We start from the raw sequence: 19,567 nt of genomic DNA, 5'->3' as shown, positions 1-19,567 counted from the left end.
CATACTCAAGGATGAAACTGAAAGGATGTCTGATAGTTGGTGTAAAATAAAGTAAAGGTCTTTATTTTCCACCATCTTTCAGTTTTTTATTTTAAAAATATTTTATCCAATTGATTTGTTTAAAAGTCCTCAATTTTCCAGGTATTTGTTTATGAAAAATTGATTAGTACTGATATATGCTTGTTTTTTCTTTGCTTTATTAATTTGTTCTCCAAATAATATCTACCTAAATAAATTTGATAGACTTTGAAAACATTGAAAGTAGTATTCAAAGGAAGGGAACAATATTTAAGAATATATACCGCAAATTAAAAAAAATCTAATATATCTTCGGTGTTCTTGTTCGAAGTACCTTAGCAATTTAACAATAGTAGTAATTTCGTATTCCATTTTATAGTAAACGCTACTGAATACCGAGTAAATAGATTAAGACATAAGACTGTAATCGACATCACTTTTATAAATATATTTGAAATATTTAAATGAATTGCGTAAATTGAGTGTGAATTGAATTCAAAAATGGACTGTTCAATTGAGGAAGTACCTATTTTTTACAAAAGATGGCTACTTTCTTCATCTTCACTGAGACACAAACCATTTTGCCAATGTACGTACCAAAAAGCAAACAAACGGTTTGAATGCAGCTAAATTTCAAATATACCCGTTTGAAAAGTTTGTATTTTTTCCAAAAGATGGCGCTTTTGTCAACTTTATGCGAAAACACAAACCATTGTGCAAAATGGTGTTAACCGATTTGAACGCCGCTAAGCTTGGCTTAAAACCTGCCTTTGGCTGATCACGAATTTCGAACAGGTGCGCGGAGTCTTGAACTTGTTTTCCCATATTGAAAAAAATGTTGCATACTTCTGTGCGGAACAAAAATTCCAATAATAAGGGAATTTTTGAACATGGATAAGACAAGGTGACAAGTTTGTGTGAGCGGGATAGCATACACATTTTTTTGTTGTTTGGACATGTATTTAATGTAAATATTGAATATTGTGGAAATAAAACAGTAATCGGATTGTTAGTAGATTTATTTATTTATTGTCTTTGTAGTATTTCAATTACAGGCATATTTCTATTACGATACAAAATAATAATCTAGTATTGTTTGTTTGCTCGTATGCAGTATTCGTTTATATTCACCTAGAATTGAGTTTATGCGAAAACATTGAATACCACTACGTAATTATATTAATAGTAATATTAATATTGCTTTATGCAGGCAGTATATTAAGTGAGTTTTTTATAGTTTCGTCTTTTGTTAAGCGGTTTTCATACATATGTACATGAGAGTACATAAGTATTATTTGATCACTAAAGCACTGTCACTAACATTATGCAAACATATATAATTTGTAGTTCTTAATAAGTTTTAGAAACTGAAATACAAAAAAACATTGTACATAAATCCAATCAAACGGTATTTTAAATACACGCTTCATACTATTAGTTTCATTCCTTTCATACTTTTTGTTAGCTTAAATATATATATTTATATATTGGACGGATTAGTGAACGTTATACACTTAAAATAGAGCCTTAAAAACATCGATGCTGTTGCAGTTATCTAGATTTCTCATATTTTTCAATTTAGTGCAGATTGTACTATATATAAAATAAAAAAAAGCAATTTCTCTATCTTACTGGTGGGTTGATCAAAGTGTAAGATACGTACAAAAACAAATTTGTATTGCAGCGATGTTTTTGTTCAGCTCTAAACTAAAAATCTTCGTCTGCAACTTCGAATTAAGAAATTTCACCATTTTAGAAAACTTGTCATTGGTCCCAAAATCATTTATTTGAAAGGGAAATATATTTCGATTTCAAAAGAACGAGTTCGGGACCAAAGCACAATTGTGCACATGTCTATATATAAATAATTGTATAATGCCTTCGATCAATAGTGTTTTTAATAATACTTGTTCAATTGTGAAGTTTCCCCATAATCGTTTATGGTTAACTTGTCTCTTGTGTCACGGCGATAATTAGGAATGTCATGCAATATTGAGTAGTTTGTAAATGTATATGTAATTAAATTATATTTAAAAGGCATAAACAATAATTTCATGCTTGACTTGTGACTGCAGAATATACGACAAAAAGGCAGCATAATTTTTTAGTATATATTCTCAAAGTTAAACATTCGTTTGTTTAGCTTCGATGTGAGTATATAAGTATGTATGTAGATAGAATGTATTTATATTTTCTTTATGTACTAAAAATAAATTCAATCAGCATGCTCAACTTTCGGCTGACTCTCGCTTACAATAGTAAAGTGTGTGTGCTGTGTGTGTGTGTGTGTGTGTTTAATTAAATATGCATTAAAAAGGGTTTCGCATGCGATCGACTGATCGATCGATCGATAATTTTGTATTGAAGGTAAATGCATATGAGAGACATAATTGAATTTTCGTTAATGCTGCTAACTAGTATGTCAGGCAATTATAATTGGCACTTTTGTTAGATTTATATAGTAGTATTGTATTGTTATTATACTTAGATAGTTTTTCGGATTATTCCATAAAGCGATTCAACTGAATTTAAGCAATTTACTACAAGTTTTCATTTTTGTTTAATATCATGTGTGTGTTATGCATTATATATACCCCTCTCCGAAGCGCATTTCATTTGCTTGTGTGTTGTTTAGTTTTGAATAGTGGAAAATTGTATTGAATTGAATCGTTTTAAGGATCGAACGCCTACCACTTTTGTGGTGGCTGTGGTAGCTGCTTTTCGGCCTGGTAAATGCTGCGATGTGTCTCCACGTATTCGCTCTGCGATTGGGCCACGATGCGTTGTTCTCCGGCCTGGCCAGGCAGCAGCTGCAATGGCTGTGAAATAGGAAAACTATTTAGTCTCGACTTAAACCGAAATTCTAAACTTAGTAGTGGCTGTGTAAAAGAGGAATACAATTTAGTACCGACTCACACCGAAGTTCTAAATTCTAAACGAACTCAATTTAGTCAAACCAACATTCTAAACTTGGTTGGGCTTTGTGAAATAGTTCTTAGAACCAACAGAGATTTAGTTTTGTTCAACAATATAGTACTCTTTTTTCTATTTTCTCACATTTAAAATATTTGAAATTAAGCTATTGACATCGAATTCGATTTTTTAAATTATTATTGGACTTTTTGATATAAGACTAAACGATAATATGTGCGTTCCGATATAAAATGTTTCTGATATTTATTTGCTATCAAGTACTTTTCTTCTATTTTCAACCTATACATTTTTCCTTTAAATAATATTCCGAATAGTTATCTTAATTGGAAAATATAATAGTTTTCCAACTGTTTTTTCAAACTACATTTGCTTTCTGAAAATGTTTCGAATATTTATCTTATTATCTTATAATATATTTTTTTCGTGAAAGAACTGCACTAAAAAGTGTTATTAAACATTTATTAAATTAGCCATAAAATATTTCGGATATATAGTTTTTCTCTAAGAAAAAAACAACCTCTCTAAATAAACTTCCGAGATGCTATAAACTTACCTGACGAGCACGGTGCGCCCTGGGCGTGCCTTCCGGCGAAGAGATCTCAATGTCATCGGGTGCAGTCCAGTGCTCGGTGAACTCGCTGGCCGAGCGAGCCAACGACGGGTGACTGATCGAGCGATGGAACGAGGAGCGTCTGTCCTCGTCGTCATCATACTGCATGCGATAGTACGAGCTGGCATCGCTAAAGTTATCCAAATGATCAGGCTGCGGGCGGCCAAAGTCGACCGTCACCTCGGACATGGAACGGAAGTCGTTGTGATCCGTTTGATACGAGGCACGCGAACTGCGCTGCGATCGCTGTTGTTGCATGTGGAACGAACCAGGTCCGACACCAACGGGTCCCATGCCATGCAGCGGCATCGAGGGATCGTTGCGTATGGTGCGCACACTCGAGCCGCCATCGCTGTCGTACTCATAGAGCGTGGGCAGCGAGCTGCGGCGCGAGCGTGTGTCCCACGGCTGTGGCGCCGACTTCTTGCCACGCTTCGGGGTGCGCAGCTCGACGTCGGGATCATCGTCGCGCGGCGGTGCCAGAATGCGGATGATGACGTCCCAGGTTTGTGGCTCAAACATGCGCTCGTAACGCGTGTCCTGGCGGATGCGCTCAAAGTCCTCACGCACCACCGCCTCGGTGAGCATTGTGCGCAACGAGGACTGCGTGGTGATGATCTCCTTCCACTTGGCCCGATCGTCGTAGCTAATGTTGTGCACCGAACTGGCGTCATCGGCACCCATCTCGGACATCTCGGGCTCCTCCAGAATGCGTATGAGCACATCCCAGTTGGGCACATCCTTATCCTGGGGCGGCACTTCGATCGGTTTCATGTTGCCCACCAGCTCGGGACTGGTCAACTTCAGTTTGTTGTCATGGATCTGTGCCGGTGGCTCAGCGGGTGGTGCCAGACTCAACTCCGAGCGCTCCATCTTGGGTGTTAGCGTCAGACCCGAGGCACTGGAAATGTCCGAGAAGTTCTCCCACTGTTGTTGCTCCCTTTCGCTGGGATATTTACGCACACGCACATCGAACTTGGGATCGGGTACAACGACAGCTGGTGGCAGTGGCGGCAGTGGTGCCTTCGGTTTGCTCTTGTACTCGGTGACGCGACGTTTGTGGCTCTCAATGTCCTCGATGGTCTTCTTCTCGGTAACCGTGCGCAAATAGACATCGTCCACCGTGTGCGATGTCACTGGCAGTGGCTTGGGCATTACCATCGGCTCGACGGGCACATACTCATCCTCATAGTAGTGCAGGGCTGTCGTGGACGTCTCATGCACATGATTGTCGGGTACTTCTGATGACAGATCGGTTATCTCGCTGGGCGCTGGTCCGTCTGTGTAATCCGACCAGGTCTCGGGACGTCCATCGACGACTTCGTGATGTGTGCGCGTGTACACCGAGAACATGGGTTCGGCCACGTGGGGCAAGGGTTGGGGTTGCGGTGCCGGATGCAGCTCGGGCACATAGGTGAACTGCGATTGCATTGTCTCCTCGACGTGCGTGGGCAGTGTGTCCATTGTCAGCACACTCTCGCGATCCTCGTAGGCCTCCATGATCGTGGACAGATTGTTGCGATCGGGACGCAGCGTGGCAACACTTTCCGTGTCCGAGGTAACAGGCGATTGTGAGTTGGGTATAGGTGATTTCTTGACACGCACCTGCACATCGAACTTGGGTGAACCGGCGATGATTTCCTGCTGCACCGTTGTCATCACTGCATTGGCAGCGGGCATCTCCTGAGCGGGCGCATAATGATCACTGTAAATGCTCGAAGTCTCCTGGACAAAGGCACGATTCTCGAAGCTGCCCGCCGAACTGAAGGGCAACGAACGTGTGTCGATCTCCTCGATCTCAGAATGCGATTCACTGGGATAATCCGATGGGATCAGTGCGCCCTCGCTGCCCGACGAGCTGTAGACGGCCTGAAGTGCGGCATGGGCACGCGGTATCTTGACGCCCTCGAAGGCACTGATGTTGCCCACGCTGCTGCCACTCAACTTAGTGATCTCGGAGCCACTGCCCATGCTCATGGGCAGGCGACGCACCACGGGAATGGGGCGACTGCGCAGACAATAGTAGGAGACGGCGAGACCCAGGAGCAACAGAGTGAGGAACATGATGGCACAGATGATCATGAGGATCTGTATGCTCTTCAGCGGTGGCTGTATGATCGCGCTTGTGGCAATTGGATTCAAACTTTGAAGAGAAGATAGCGTTTAGTAATCGGGGATTATGATTATGATTGATAATCAAGACTCACATGGGAGCTGGCAGTGCTGGTGGCAGTGAGGGAATCGGCGGCGGGTAGCGGCACACAATTGTGATGATCTCATCGCCATCCATCTCCAGATTGGCATGGAAGCGTACAATGATGTTGTTGGTGAACACGCGTGTGGGATTCTACAAGCAATATCAGTAAAATAGTTAAGCTGCGTATTCAATTGAAGAGCTGTGCAATTCTTACTTGAATGGTGCCGCATCCTTTCAAGGGCAACTCGAGGCGATAGTTAAGCGATCCCTTGCCACTGACACGACAAGCGCTGCCACGATCGTAGTCCGCTTGGATGATGCCATGGAACGGATCGTTGAATTTCAAATCAACCTGTTTACATCGAATCGATTATTAATCGGTTAATCTTGTCATCAAGTGAAGCAAATTCAATTCACATACTTGCATTGAGCCGGCTGCACAGTTGAGAGCGGCCTTGGTGCGATTCAGAAAGATCAAGGGGCTAATGTCATCGAGCTTGGTCACCTGCAGAAAAGAGCAAAGCACAAAACAAAGAAAAACAATAACAAACGTAATTGTAATCGCGTGTGCTCATCGTGTGGGAAGAAGCTCTGTCGATGTATGTATCTCTGACTCTCTGGCTCCAGTCGAGTAAATTAATTATTCAATAGGCTAATTTTTTGATATACTCGTTGTGTGATTATTATGTAAGCTACCAGTGTGGGCTCCCATCATCTGACTTTGTTTTGCTTGTCCTCGATACTCACGAGGTAGTAAGTTAATTTTTTATTGTTACTGCCTCAGTTTCAGCGAAAGAAATTCGAGCACTGCTTCCCATAGTCTTGCATATTAACTGTGTTATGTGTATTTACTTATATTTTCACATTTTCCTACATAAGGCATATAATTATGTGTATGTTTGCGGAATTGATAAGAAACTTGTGTGTTCAGATTTTTGATATAACTAGGTTTATTTGAACAGCGTAGATACAGTTGCATTGCTAGTCAAAATCATTGAGAGGAAGTACGAGAATGCTAGTTTATTTTTTTTTTGTTAATAATTGCTATATTTTACAGCTGATAATTGAACAATGGAACAGCTGTGAGAAAAGCAAATCAGTCAATCACAAATTTTCTAAGATCTCACAATATTTGCTATTCTACTCGAATTGACTTTGTAATTATTTTGAGAATTTAATCTAACATTTCAACTCTAATGTTTCTCTGTGCTGAGAATATCTACAGATGCTCAATTAAAATAGGCATTGCTTTTGAAAATACTTCCGCTAAACAATTTTAACATTTACTAATTGATTTCGGAAATTTTTTTCTGTTTTTATATAGTTGCAAAAATTATCGAATTCGTACGCAATCCAAAAATGAACGAATTCATATATTTTATCGTAAAACAGAAAAAGTTCATTACATCAATATAGCAGTGCTATGTATAAGAATACTTCTATATATTATATCATACTTTTAAAATTGTTTCAATTTGTATTGTTTTCACTACAAATAGTTTCGCATGGAATTAATTCATATTTACTGCAAGTACCATTTGTTATATGATCCACAAAAAATAGTTTAACAAAATACAAATTACACTTACCTTTCCATCCAGAGTGGCCTCCTCGGGCAGTCCGTTTGTGGAGTAGTTGCCACTTTCGCCATGTTGCACGTAATTCGATTGCGCTGCTGTTTGCTGCCCGCCGCACAGCAGCAAGAGGAGGGCAGTGAGGGATATGCAACGCAAACCGCTGACCAACATCGGCCACGGATCCGACTTCATTTTGCTCGAATTTATCTGTTAAGGGAATAAAACTATATGTAGAAGAAATCAACCAAAGGCGGTGATTGTCTAGAAACTGATTCCGAATCACAGAATTTTCAATATATTTCACTTAAAGTCATATTTTAAGATCTACATCAAATGCACTGAACAGATAATTATATCTTATTTTATTAAATTGTATTTTATTTTGTTTGGTTTTGTTTACTTGTTTTTATTTTATATTATTTTATTTAATTTGTTATTTTGTTTTTTTTTTTAATGTTTTTAGGTTTTATTTTAATTTGTTATTTTTTATTTTTCTATTTATTCATTTCGTTTAACTTTACTTTAATAATTGTCTTCCTTTTTGCATAATTTGAGCTTAATGTAAATACAATATGAATTCAAATACTTTAATGATATGCCAATAATATCTTATCTTCCTATTAATCCGTTACGTTCTTAATTGAGTGTCAAAAGTACTCGAGCTGATCGAGAATATATTCTAGACTACTGCAGCTGTTATGCATTTGCTCTATCTGAGAACAACAGCAACAAAATCTTGTAAAATAGAGTGAACTGCGATGGCGACGAATGCCCACGAAAATCCCACATATTCAATATTCGAGCTTGGACTGAGGAGAGGCAATGTGCTCCCCAGTGGCCCCAGTTGGTCGACTGCAATCGACTGGAGTTGCAACCGTGACGCAAATGGGGAGAGCAACTCGCAGCTGCAGTACTTGCATTGTTGTTGATGTTGTTGTAGTTGTTGTGGCTGTTGCTGTTGTCTTTTGTTAGTGATCACAGCTGCACAGCTGCATAAGTTAAACTGACAGCAATTGCAAACAAGTTGCCAAATTGGGGTTACCATTTTAGTGCAAAACAAAATACCTTATACATTCACATGCACATAGGTACTCTTAGGTACACATTGGTGCATTCAGGTATACATTGGTACATAATAGTACATATGGGTATAACAAAGTAGAAAAAGGTACATTTACACACATTTAATATGATCGAACTATCACTGACATAAGAAACAAATGGATAATTGCAATGCTCGGTATATATTGGTACATAATGGTGCATATGGGTACAAATAGGTACACTTACATAGATCTATTGCTAGCACACACTTTATATTATGTTCGAACTATTGCTAGCAAAAGAAAGAGTAAATGTTTCTTGTAATTTTGAAGCTTTAAGTACACAAGTACATAATGGCACATAACGGTACACATGGGGGCATGTCGGTACAAAAAAGGGTACAAAATGGTACACTTACATAGATCTATTGCTGGCAGTCACTTTAAATGATGTTGGAACTATCGAACTAGCACAGAAAAAAACATGTGTTTAATTGTGATGCTCGTTAATTTTGTAACTTTAAGTACACAAGTTTACATATGTATTAATAGGAAATGCGATAATGAGAAAGTCTTTCCATCCTACTTGCGATTTAAGTACCTGAAAGTTGATCTTAGATACTTGGACACCACTGGGCAATTGTCGTTTGACCAGCTCTAAATAGACATTAAGAACGCCCTATTTCGATTTGAATTTGAATTGAAATTGGAATTGCGCTGGAGCGGACATGGAGACCGTTACCGTTAGATGGCGGCCGGTCGGCCCACCACTGTCAACGACCTTCGGCCCAAATCGCAGTTGCCACACTCACCGAATCTGCAGAACAAATAAAAATGCGCGACAACGCGCGAAAACATGACTAATAGATACCCTGCGATATACCCCCTTAAAAAGAAAACATAGTTAGCGTGTTCAGCAGATGAAAAATTGCCAAAACTTGAAGAAATAAATATCAAATGTGTAGTCATATTTCGCAAGAAAATAGTTTTTGGGTTGAACAATGTTTTGACTATGCCCATAGCAGGGTAGCAAAAGATAAAAGACAAACTCTAGTACATGGTTTCTCTATATTCAAAAAAGAGACTGTGGCACAACCATGAGAAAAGCAAAGTCTTCATAGTCTTCAGACTTTATCATCATCATCATCATTATCATTATCATGTTGTTGTTCTTCGTTCGTCGCAAGAACATTGTGAGAGAGATTAAGCACATTCTTGTTGGCTTTCTTTGGCCATCAAATTGTTACAGATATAAAGAGTGGAGAGTGGCATAGAAATGCAAACAATGGATGAATTGAATTGATCTATTGTTGATTCCATTTCTATATTCGATTCCTCACAAATCAGGGTCAAAGTTAAGTGTGTCTTCGACATCGACATCGACTTCGACACCGAAAATATATATTTTGGATGGGGAAAGCAAAATTATGCAACAACAGACGTCATATCGATATACATAGTATACTTATGCAAGTATTGATACATGTGTCTGTATAATAAAAAAAAAAAATAATAAAAAAAAAGAAACAACAGCAATGAAACAACTCCTACGACAATTTTGCTATATTTGTCAGCTTGTCGCCTTGGATAACCAGCAGACAGCTGCGCTGCAATGCGTCGAAAGCAAAATCTTTAGAGGTAGACTTGGCTTTGTGGCTTGGCTTAAAATTCTACTTCATTTGAGCATTTGTGTCCAAACAAGTTTTGGCCAAGCACACACACACACACACACACAGAGAGACAAGCACACATTCTCCCACACACCGACATGGAATATACATGGGCTGTATAGTTGTTGCTGTTGCTTGGAGATCGACCTAAGTAAGGTATGGACTTGAAGTTAAGCCTCTCGACTGGGACCGGCTTAGGCTCAGGTTCAGACTCCGACTCAGACTCAGACTCTGGCGAATTCTTAACGGAGTACGTGTACATTGCAATAATGTGTAGTAAGCACACACCATAACACATTCGTATTCATCGTATGTACTTAGTGGGTACGTACTGTACAAAGTACAAAATACTGCATGCATATGAAATTTGTTGGCAAAAGATTCGCCACGGATCGAGTTGCTGCCTGCGCTGCTCGCTACTTTGACTCGCTTCGCAGAGTTTTAGTTTTAGTTTAGTCATGACTTCATTTGAAAAAATAAATATATATTTTGAAGGTTATTCGAACATGTTTAGCGAGTTTCAAATGACAACAAAAGAAAACAAAATGCTGCAATTGGAAAGTGCTCAACTACCAGATACTTCGTCTCTGTCTGCGCTTTACTTCACTTTTTAAGATACTCTAACTTATGCGCGTAAATTTGCTGTTGACTGGAGTTTAATTTTTCGATTTTATATTTATTAAGTTAGTTGACCAATAATAATAAAGTATCATATCAACACATTCAAGGGAAAACAGATTCAGGACAAATCTCATATTTATATCATAAGAACATATATTAATATATGCAGCACTGCCCATTGCTTAGTTTTTAAAATATTATGAATTATTTAGAAGAAGTTCTATTGTTGTAATTAGGCGTTGTAGAAAATATGTCAAATTTTTAAAAGTTAAATCTGAGGTATGTAAAATTGTACTTGAAATATATATGTCTTTGTTTATTATAGTTAATACTCTTGGATCAGAGATTTTACTGCTGTATCAGTTTCTTAAATTAGCGTTTTAGGGGATAGTTAAATGAAGCCAAGTTTGAAAGATAGACAATACAGATTAAAATATAGATAATTCACATGTATACAGACAACAAAACATATGTATATACATACATTGAGGATTTTCCTTTTAAATAGTAAATTTATTGATATTATTAGGTTCTTAATAATTCCTTGATTCATGAGAGTTTCATCAAAAATAAATAATTTCTTACTTATTAAAAAGGAAATCATTAATATAGTTTTGCAGTCTGTGTATGTTCTAACTATCTATCAAGCTATTTATTATCTTTTAACACTCTTTAAATATTTCAGAAATAAGAGATAGAGTATGGTATAGTAGTAATATTTATAAAATACGATATGGTATAATAAGTATGTATGGAAAATGATTGGTCATAAAATGCTAATGCCTTGAAAATGCTAATATATATTTTCAGTGGCTACAAATGTGCAGCTATGACAAAGAGTCTAATCCGTGAACAAGTGCTCAATAAACAATAAATAAAGCTTTTGCACATTTGTGCAGCTGAAAAGGCCTCAATCCAGCAACAACATACTTAGAATGCATGAGCACGCACCTACAAGGAATGAATTTACTTGCATGCATATATATTTACTTATTTATATAGTATATCAGAGCGATTGCATGTATGTACCTGTGTACATTAGGGTACTGGAACTCAGACTCAGTCTGAGTCTGAGTCTCTGTCGTAGCTCTAGAGTCAGAGGTAATGCTTTACCTGGCTGGCAAAAGCTTTAGCGAAGCAGCCCAGATGACGACGATTTCGAGCAAAACTGGTATTTTAACTTGTTGTCTGTCTTTTGTCTCTCTCTCTCTCTCTCTCTCTCTCTCTCTCTCTCTCTCGCTCTCGCTCACTCGCTAGTACTCTCATTTTGGCCCCCCGTCTTTCTCGATCTCAATCTCGCTCCCGCTCTCGCTCTCAGGTCTGTCCCTTGACTCAACTTGCCTTGGCGCTCAACTCTGATACATACCCGACTTAATGATTACGTGACGCGGATGCTACTTTGGCTAGGCTGCTTTGAAACTTGACGAAATGCTCAAGTACCATATAGAGGTAGAGTTCATACAAATGATGCATATAGTTAGAGATTTGGTTATTGTATTGTATCTAATACCAGAACTGATCCTTAACAAATACTTTAAAACTCCGCAAGCTAAAGGCCAGCGTTTTAGATATAAGCTATTAAAAATAAATAACGTTAAGACTCATTCGCTGAACAACTTAGCTATGACATCACATGTGTTTCTTGAAAACGTATTTCGCAGGTTCAAGATTTTGTTTTGGAATTCACTCGAAAATATAAAAAATACTTTGCATATTTTCGTAGTACAATATTTAGTACACTTTTTAGTACATTCTTAGTACATTTGTTGTTCGTTTGAATGCACGTATGTACGCTTAATGCAGCTAATTACATACATTCCTCAAGTGCTCAGAGATGCTTGAAGACTTCTTCACTTCTTCGTACTCCGAACAAATGGTCAACTATTAATTTTGCTGCCAACGTCTTTTTTCAAAGCATATACAAATTATGTGTATATGCAGCGTTGTGTGTTTGATCACCTTTTGAACACAGTAAAAAAAATCAAAGCAAAAAAAAAAAACGAAATAATTGTAAGCCGATTACGATTATAATGCGTGCATGTCTACATACGTTGATGTATGTCTTTAATTATATACATACAAATGTATATACGTACGTACATAAGTAATGTAAATGAATTGAGCGTATTGCTTTTTAAACTTGAATATTTGTTTGTTTTAGCAACGTATTGACCAACTTCAGTTTGGGCTAAAAGCTCACTCTTGTTGCTATCATTTACATAATTGATTATGTACATACATACATACATTCGTACATACATATAGGTATGTAAGTTTTAAGCCATTAATAACAGAATTTTGCAACGATGTTGCCGATGGGAATTTGCTTTTCTACGACTCTTTCAAACTTTTTCAATTTATTTTTTCTTTTTTTTTTTTTGGTATTCGTGTTTTGCAATTTTTGTTGTTCGTCGTCGTTGTTGATTTTCGTTGTTGTTGTTGTTGTTTTCACGTTTTGCTTACCGCGTTCGTTAGATCGACCGTTATGTGTGTTATTATGTTTTATGTTTTTGTTCTCTGCTTTTTTCTACTGTATATTTTGAATCAATTCTTTTTTCTCTTGAATCACGCAAAAACTGATCCGTGCCCGTACGTGCTCGAAAAGATTACCAGCTAACGACTGTTGAGCCAGTTTGCTATTTGGCAGTAGCTGGGAACTTGGCGCTTGGAGCTCCTAACAACATCAGCGACTTCCGCTCCGCTCTCTCACGCTCTCGACGAGGCTTTGGCTCCCACCAACATGCGAGCCAAGCTTTGTGTCTTAGTCTCTCTCTCTCTCTCTCTCTCTGTGCACGCTGAGGCAATTTTAACACTCAACTCGCTCAGCATTGCACTGCTCATTTCTCATTTTCATTCAGCTGGCCAACGATGCACAACGAATTTATTTTAGCCAGAGCCACTTTCGGCCTCCCATTCCCCTCATGCCTCATTCCCCACCCCAACCAACTTGGCCATGATCAACTAACCGCGACAGCGAGTGGAGTGAAGTGGAGTGGAGTGAAGTAAAGTGGAGGGCCATATCAGCATTCGGCATCAACATCGGCATCGTCATCGTCGGCTTTGTAGTCGAGTATTTCTCGGCATGATGTCAAACCTGTTGCGCTGGCTTTAATTGCGCCTAGCACTGGTTTTTGCTCTGCCGTTTGTTATGCATTAGACAGTCTCTCTCTCAATCTCTGTCTCTCTCTTGCCAAAATAAAAGTCTCTCACAAGTGAGCGAGCGAAAAAGTCTCTCTGAGGCACCGAAAATTGCTTACGACTTGCATTGAAAACATATACTTGAACATTTCTCGCAAGTAATTCATTTCTCATTTGCTAATTAATCATCAAATATATTAGAATTCTTAGTTAATTGTTTTTGTAACCATTTATTATTGTTTTAAATATAACAATTAGCTTGATTAGCATCAGAATATACCACATATTCTGTATCAACATCAACAGCAGAAGTTATTATTTAAAAGCGTGACGGGTATTTTACAGTTGAGCACACTCGACAGCAGCTTTCTTACGGCTTTTTCAAATCTGTCATTCGCTGCAAATAATTGCATATGTAGCTCAATTGAAAGTGATCTACAACATACGAGATTTTGCAATTAAAAAGTACTTGTTACATGCGTATACTTAATATGGCAAAGCCTACATATCTAGCAAAGTTTATAAATTCGCATCAAATGAGTAAAGATATAATTATAAATTGTTGCACCAGTTAAATTGCTGATTTATTGTCGCAGCAAACAAATCGCTGATTGAAATGCCTTTAATGCGATTATTTTGAAAAGTGGAATCATTTTTGTTTAAACAAAACCTTAAATAATGCATTGACCTTTAACATTCATTTTTTTGGTATAAATTGAAATAAACAAGGCAGCTGTTAGCGACAACGGTACTTGACTGTGTATAAAAAAAGTGGTTATGAAATCTTTAGCAAAGGCGTCAAATAACCCACGCAACACATCAAACAAAAATGAAAAAAACCACACGGAGCTTAAAAGCTTTTCGGCGGTGAAGATAAAGAAAGAATAAGGTAATGATCGAGTGTATTTATTAACGCACTCGCAATTGCACATGGCCAAGCAACAAATTCATATTCATGAACTCTGCCTAGAGCTGTCTGATTGATTCCTAAATTTGACAAGTTTTTTCCGCATTGAAAATGTCAATTTGAACTTGAGCATATGCAACGTGTGAAATATTGTTATTATTGGTCTCGGATCCAATAGGAATATATTCATATATGTATATATATTTCTTTATGGAGTTACTCCACTTTCTAGTTGACAATCAGATCGCAATCTCCAATCTTTAGGGACGTATGCGTATGACGCATAGAGGTTGGAGTCTAAAAATTCTTGATTCATTGATGAATCATTTGCCATGTTGAAGCGAGACAAGATGTGCACAATGTAATTCCTGGAAATTGTAGCAACAATTGTAAGCGGAATAGAGAGTACTTGCAGGTGAATGGCTTTGCAATTGATAAAGTCTGAACAGACAGCATTTGATCTGTCTGGAATGCTAAGAAGTATTGATGCCAATTTTGATCCATGGGGTTGATGATTTATATCTCTTTGTAATGCATACTTTAGCTTCTTTTCAATTCGATTGACAAGTATGCCATTAAAAATACAAATAACATAATCTTTAAACTCTTCAAACTCTTATCCAAATATAAATTACAAAATGATGTATAACATTTTTCAATGGGGTATGATTTATATAAAAATACGTGTATTTTTCAAAACACAATAAATTAAATGATCAATAAACATTTTTTTAAACTACAGCAAGAGTATTTTTGGTTGTGCATTTGATGTCGCCAATGCTTCTGCTGCTACCAATCATCTTCAACTTCTTCGGAAAGCTCGAGACGAAAACTAGTTTTGATATCCTGCAATTTGTCACGACAGTTTTTGCTTATCGGATTGTTGCGCAGATCCACCACAGCCAAGCAATCACTGCTAATCGCCTCTTCAGTATCGATCTCTGTGTTTTTGTGAATTAAGAAAGTTGATAACAATCGTTTACAGTGTGTATTTCGATTGAGTTTTGACTTACCAAAAATAGCATTATGCTGAGCATCTAAATTGGCAAGCTTCTTCAACTTGAAAACGACTTGAGGTAGAACAATAAATGAATTGTGCGAAATGTTGAGTGTGGTTAATTCACTAAGACTAGAGAATTCATCGGGCAGCCTTGATAGCTGGTTGTGTGAGAGATTGAGATCTGCAAGTAAAAGTAAAAGTATTAAAATCAATTCAATTAGATTTAAATCTGTATGTTGTACATGCCTGTAATTGCGCTAAATTTCAGCGCAAACTTTGGTGTCACCTTTTTGAGCACATTACCGCTAAAGTTGCATGTCTTTAGCTCTGTATTGCGCATAAGGTGATAAACTGCATCTGGAATTTGCATCAGTTCACATTGTGATAGATCTGAAAAGAAGCAGAGACTTTTCATTTTGTGTTTATATTACAAGTTAGAAAGGCTTATGTAATACAATCATAAACTGATAATCTATATAAACTTTCTTTTAAGTATTTAATTAAGAAGATTATATGTAATTAAAATTAACACTAGTGCTGCAAAGGTTTTCAGCTTAAAACTTTCTTTTTGGTCAGATTCATTTACGAAATTTGGGGAAATTATATAAAATTTGTAAATATAAAAACTTTAGAATAATTAAATAAGCACGTCCAATATATAAAAATTAATGGAATTATATTTTACAAAGGAGGGAATACTCAAACAAAAAGTGAAATGAATAAATCGAATTATAAGGTCAATGTCATGCGTTCTCCTTGAAAGAAAATTTAAAGTATGCGTGGCTATGTTTCATTTTTGATAATGGTCAAGTTCAATTATATTTAGCATTATTTCTCGGAGTATGATGATGACACAAAAATAGACAATTGTTGCGGAAATTCATAAAAACTTTACTATTAATTTTTTCCAAAAAATAATAAAACAAAATTGTTGAATCTTTATGTACAGAATTACAAAAAAAGGAAATACATATTTAGAACTTACTTATAGTACATTTAGATATGAACATAATAAGTTTGTTTTATCAGCAATAAGCAAGCAAAAGGTGTTGGCTGTCGAAAGCTTGCAATAGATGGCGCCACAACATTTAGGCAATATCGAAACTTTTCGCTATCGCTTATTCATATATGCATAAGTACATACATATATGGATGTATTAAATGTGTGTAGATCTAGCCAATAACTTGGTTATGGTTTTGGCAAGATAATCTCTTACCTAGATGAGCATTTTCCGCAGCATTTTCACAACGCTCCACAACTTGAACCACCAAGTGTGCCATTATTGTTCCATAAAAATAACTAAGTTCTGCAGTCTCTAAAATAATAATGAGCTAGCAATGTGCTCACATGTGTCGTCTGTTGCTGCTGCCGTTCCAAAGATGTGTAAGCATGACCTAACGCACTAAACGAATGGGGCAATACTAAATAGCATATGTTTTATGCGCTACCCACCACTCACTCGTATTCTCTCTTTGTATACCAAAACTTGCCGGAGAGAGCACTCGCATTTGCTTTTGTGAGGGGAGAATACAATTTTAAGTTTTGTATGGTCTCTCATCAGACGGGCTCTCAGCAGTGTTGCTAATTTAGCTATTTTACCGTCAACTTTGCCTTATTATGATGATCGATTGATCGAGAGATTTTATATGAGAAGGATGTCAAAATTATACTTTTTTATATTGTTCACAGTAAATTACGTTTAATTACAGCCACATTTTAACCAATTATATGTATATCACTTATTTGGAATTCTTCATCTATATGAATAGTATATATTATGAATATATACATATTTCAATGGATCGATTTTTGCATCAATCTGGAGCATACATTAACATATCAATTAGTTATTAAACACTTCTACCATATGGAAAAAAACAGTTGTTCAAAGTACAGATGAAGAGAGTAGTAATATATTATATGCTATATTATGTATTATAATAATCCTTATAAATAATGTTTCAAACCTTTCTACAAATGCGACTCTTCTAGATTGATATATTTTTTGTAACATCTATAGCATTTTTATATTAGCTTTTTTATGGGATTTAAAACCGGCCAACACTGATCAGTAGTAGGCTGTGCTGTACGTACTTTTGTATGTTACGAGTGCATACACGATTCCTAAGTTGTATAACGCATTTTATTTGGACTGCATTAATTTGGGATTAAAATTTGGCAAAACTGTGCAATTGCCAAGAGAAATCACGAATACAAGCTTGAGCAAGTATTATTTCGATTTCTGGATTAACCATTGTTGCCTCTTTGATGGCTAAGTAATGCTTCCGTAATGCACATCTCAATGACGTATTGCTTCGCTGGGGTCTTGAATGAATCAGCTTTGGTCACAACGTAAGAGATTGATAATGCTGCTTTATTTAGCTTTCTCTATGCGCACTGTGTTAGCATTCGGCTTCTGAAGAGAGCAAATCTTTCAAAAAGAGCACATATAATTCGACTGCAACGTTAGGCAAATATACCAGCAGTGATGTAGTCCCCCTATCAGCCCTGAACACGAAGTATATATATATAGTATCTATATGTAATTGCAGCTCTTTGTTGACTCAGAAAGCACAAAATTGAGGTCTTATTGCGTTAGTTGAATGTGTCGAGTTCGTCGTCATTCAGTCTGGAGTTATCAGTAATTGAATTGCTTTTGTTTTTAAATCAATTATCTTCAATTGGCATGCCATAAAAATCGAGTTGCGTTTACATGTGTATTTGTCTGATAAACAAACAAGTTCACGAGATACTTGACGCGCTATTACTGCAATTGGCAGTTGTCCAAATACGTATTTTGTTATAAACATTAATTGTGCGATGAATAAACTACGCCGAATTTCCATTTCAAAAACTACCATTCGAATGGTGTAAAGATTTTCCACTCATCCACCATACGTACCTAATTTGCGATTCTCTTTGGCTGCCTCGCAGCGATGAACCACACGAATTACTCCACGTCCGGCGATTGGAGAGAATGTCACTATGCCACCGATTCTGGCTATATGCGGCGGTATGCGGGGATCTGCTTCTGTCTCTGATGTTGCCTCATTGCCCGATGAGTCTGAGTTGCCTCTGTCGGGGTCCTCGTTGTCGTTCTCATCATCATTGTTTCTGTCTCTGTCTCTGTTGTTGTCATTTCCATTATCGTCGCCATTCCCCGCTCCGCTGTTATTTGCGATGTTTGTAATGTCATTGCCAAAAGGACGCATCCTTCAATGTGTTTTTATCCTGCGTCCCAAAAATAAAATTGTGTTTTATAACATTGTAATCCTTCGAGGCTCAACTCCGTTCTTACTTTGTGTGTGTAAATCGGTGTGAACTCGTTTTCCAGTCTGGAATCGAGAATCTTTCAGAGCTTGACGCGAAGTATGCCGAAGTCGTGCACTCCCGATTAAAGTCGTAATACTTCTATTATTGCCTTTATACTAGCAATATTCGAAGCTTATCTTGCTGCACTCAAACTACACTTTAAAAAATATATATCACTCGATAAATTTATGTATTTTCTTCTGTTACGCGTTCAATTCTCAACTGAATCAATTATCAAGTATTCGCACACACTTTAACAAGAAAAAAAAATGTTTTCAAAAAAGCGTTAACTTTTCCACAACCAACTGATCGTGACTCTCTTGCGCATTGAAATATTGAAAATGCTTTTTACTTTCGGTTTTTATAGCACGGAAGAAGAAAGAAAAACTGCGCATAACAAAATAAATGAAAAATAAAATGGCAAGAAAAACAAATAATTGGCCAGAAATCGACATTACTACCGGCTAGATATTTTTCATATACCCTTTCCAAATGTTTTTGATTTTGAAAAAAAAAAATATTTATTCTAAGAGAAGGTT

General features: G+C 37.0%; 2 protein-coding genes across 4 annotated transcripts; both read right to left on the bottom strand.

Moving 5' to 3' along the window:
* Positions 1 to 1,025: 1,025 nt before the first annotated feature.
* Positions 1,026 to 13,302, bottom strand: LOC117570887 (uncharacterized). 2 transcript variants are annotated; one of them, XM_034252797.2, is made up of 7 exons: positions 13,134 to 13,302; positions 7,349 to 7,560; positions 6,181 to 6,264; positions 5,974 to 6,111; positions 5,770 to 5,909; positions 3,506 to 5,705; positions 1,026 to 2,837 (listed from the first exon to the last, which is right to left on the bottom strand). In XM_034252797.2, the coding sequence occupies exons 2-7, from the start codon at positions 7,526 to 7,528 to the stop codon at positions 2,706 to 2,708; spliced, it is 2,874 nt and encodes a 957-aa protein (XP_034108688.1). In that variant the 5' UTR covers positions 7,529 to 7,560; positions 13,134 to 13,302; the 3' UTR covers positions 1,026 to 2,705. The 2 variants fall into 2 exon arrangements, with proteins under 2 accessions (XP_034108688.1, XP_034108679.1); XM_034252788.2 differs by having other exon boundaries at positions 7,349 to 7,543.
* A 2,059-nt stretch (positions 13,303 to 15,361) lies between these two features.
* On the bottom strand, positions 15,362 to 19,363 carry LOC117577935 (leucine-rich repeat-containing protein 20). Of its 2 annotated transcripts, XM_034262940.2 has the most exons (5): positions 19,015 to 19,363; positions 18,619 to 18,947; positions 15,962 to 16,105; positions 15,729 to 15,896; positions 15,362 to 15,656 (listed from the first exon to the last, which is right to left on the bottom strand). In XM_034262940.2, exons 2-5 carry the CDS (start codon positions 18,926 to 18,928, stop codon positions 15,505 to 15,507), a joined length of 774 nt encoding a protein of 257 aa, XP_034118831.1. In that variant the 5' UTR covers positions 18,929 to 18,947; positions 19,015 to 19,363; the 3' UTR covers positions 15,362 to 15,504. The 2 variants fall into 2 exon arrangements, with proteins under 2 accessions (XP_034118831.1, XP_034118832.1); XM_034262941.2 differs by lacking the exons at positions 18,619 to 18,947; positions 19,015 to 19,363 and adding an exon at positions 16,933 to 17,099.
* Positions 19,364 to 19,567: the final 204 nt, after the last annotated feature.

Source organism: Drosophila albomicans, chromosome X (genome assembly GCF_009650485.2).
Source record: "Drosophila albomicans strain 15112-1751.03 chromosome X, ASM965048v2, whole genome shotgun sequence".
Lineage (NCBI taxonomy): Eukaryota > Metazoa > Arthropoda > Insecta > Diptera > Drosophilidae > Drosophila > Drosophila albomicans.
The sequence above is the reverse complement of the archived record's forward strand: the minus strand, read 5'-3'. Positions and strand labels throughout refer to the sequence as shown.

Excerpts from the sequence above, each read along its gene's own strand:
- LOC117577935 (XM_034262940.2), bottom strand. The coding sequence starts at position 18,928 with ATGCGTCCTTTTGGCAATGACATTACAAACATCGCAAATAACAGCGGA. Across the intron at positions 15,897-15,961 it reads GAAATTTAGCGCAATTACAG|ATCTCAATCTCTCACACAAC; the intron begins GCATGTACAACA and ends TTTTACTTGCAG. Across the intron at positions 15,657-15,728 it reads TCAGCATAATGCTATTTTTG|AGATCGATACTGAAGAGGCG; the intron begins GTAAGTCAAAAC and ends ACAAAAACACAG.
- LOC117570887 (XM_034252797.2), bottom strand. The coding sequence starts at position 7,528 with ATGAAGTCGGATCCGTGGCCGATGTTGGTCAGCGGTTTGCGTTGCATA. Across the intron at positions 5,706-5,769 it reads CCAGCACTGCCAGCTCCCAT|TTTGAATCCAATTGCCACAA; the intron begins GTGAGTCTTGAT and ends TTCTCTTCAAAG. Across the intron at positions 2,838-3,505 it reads GGGCGCACCGTGCTCGTCAG|CCATTGCAGCTGCTGCCTGG; the intron begins GTAAGTTTATAG and ends CCTATTTCACAG.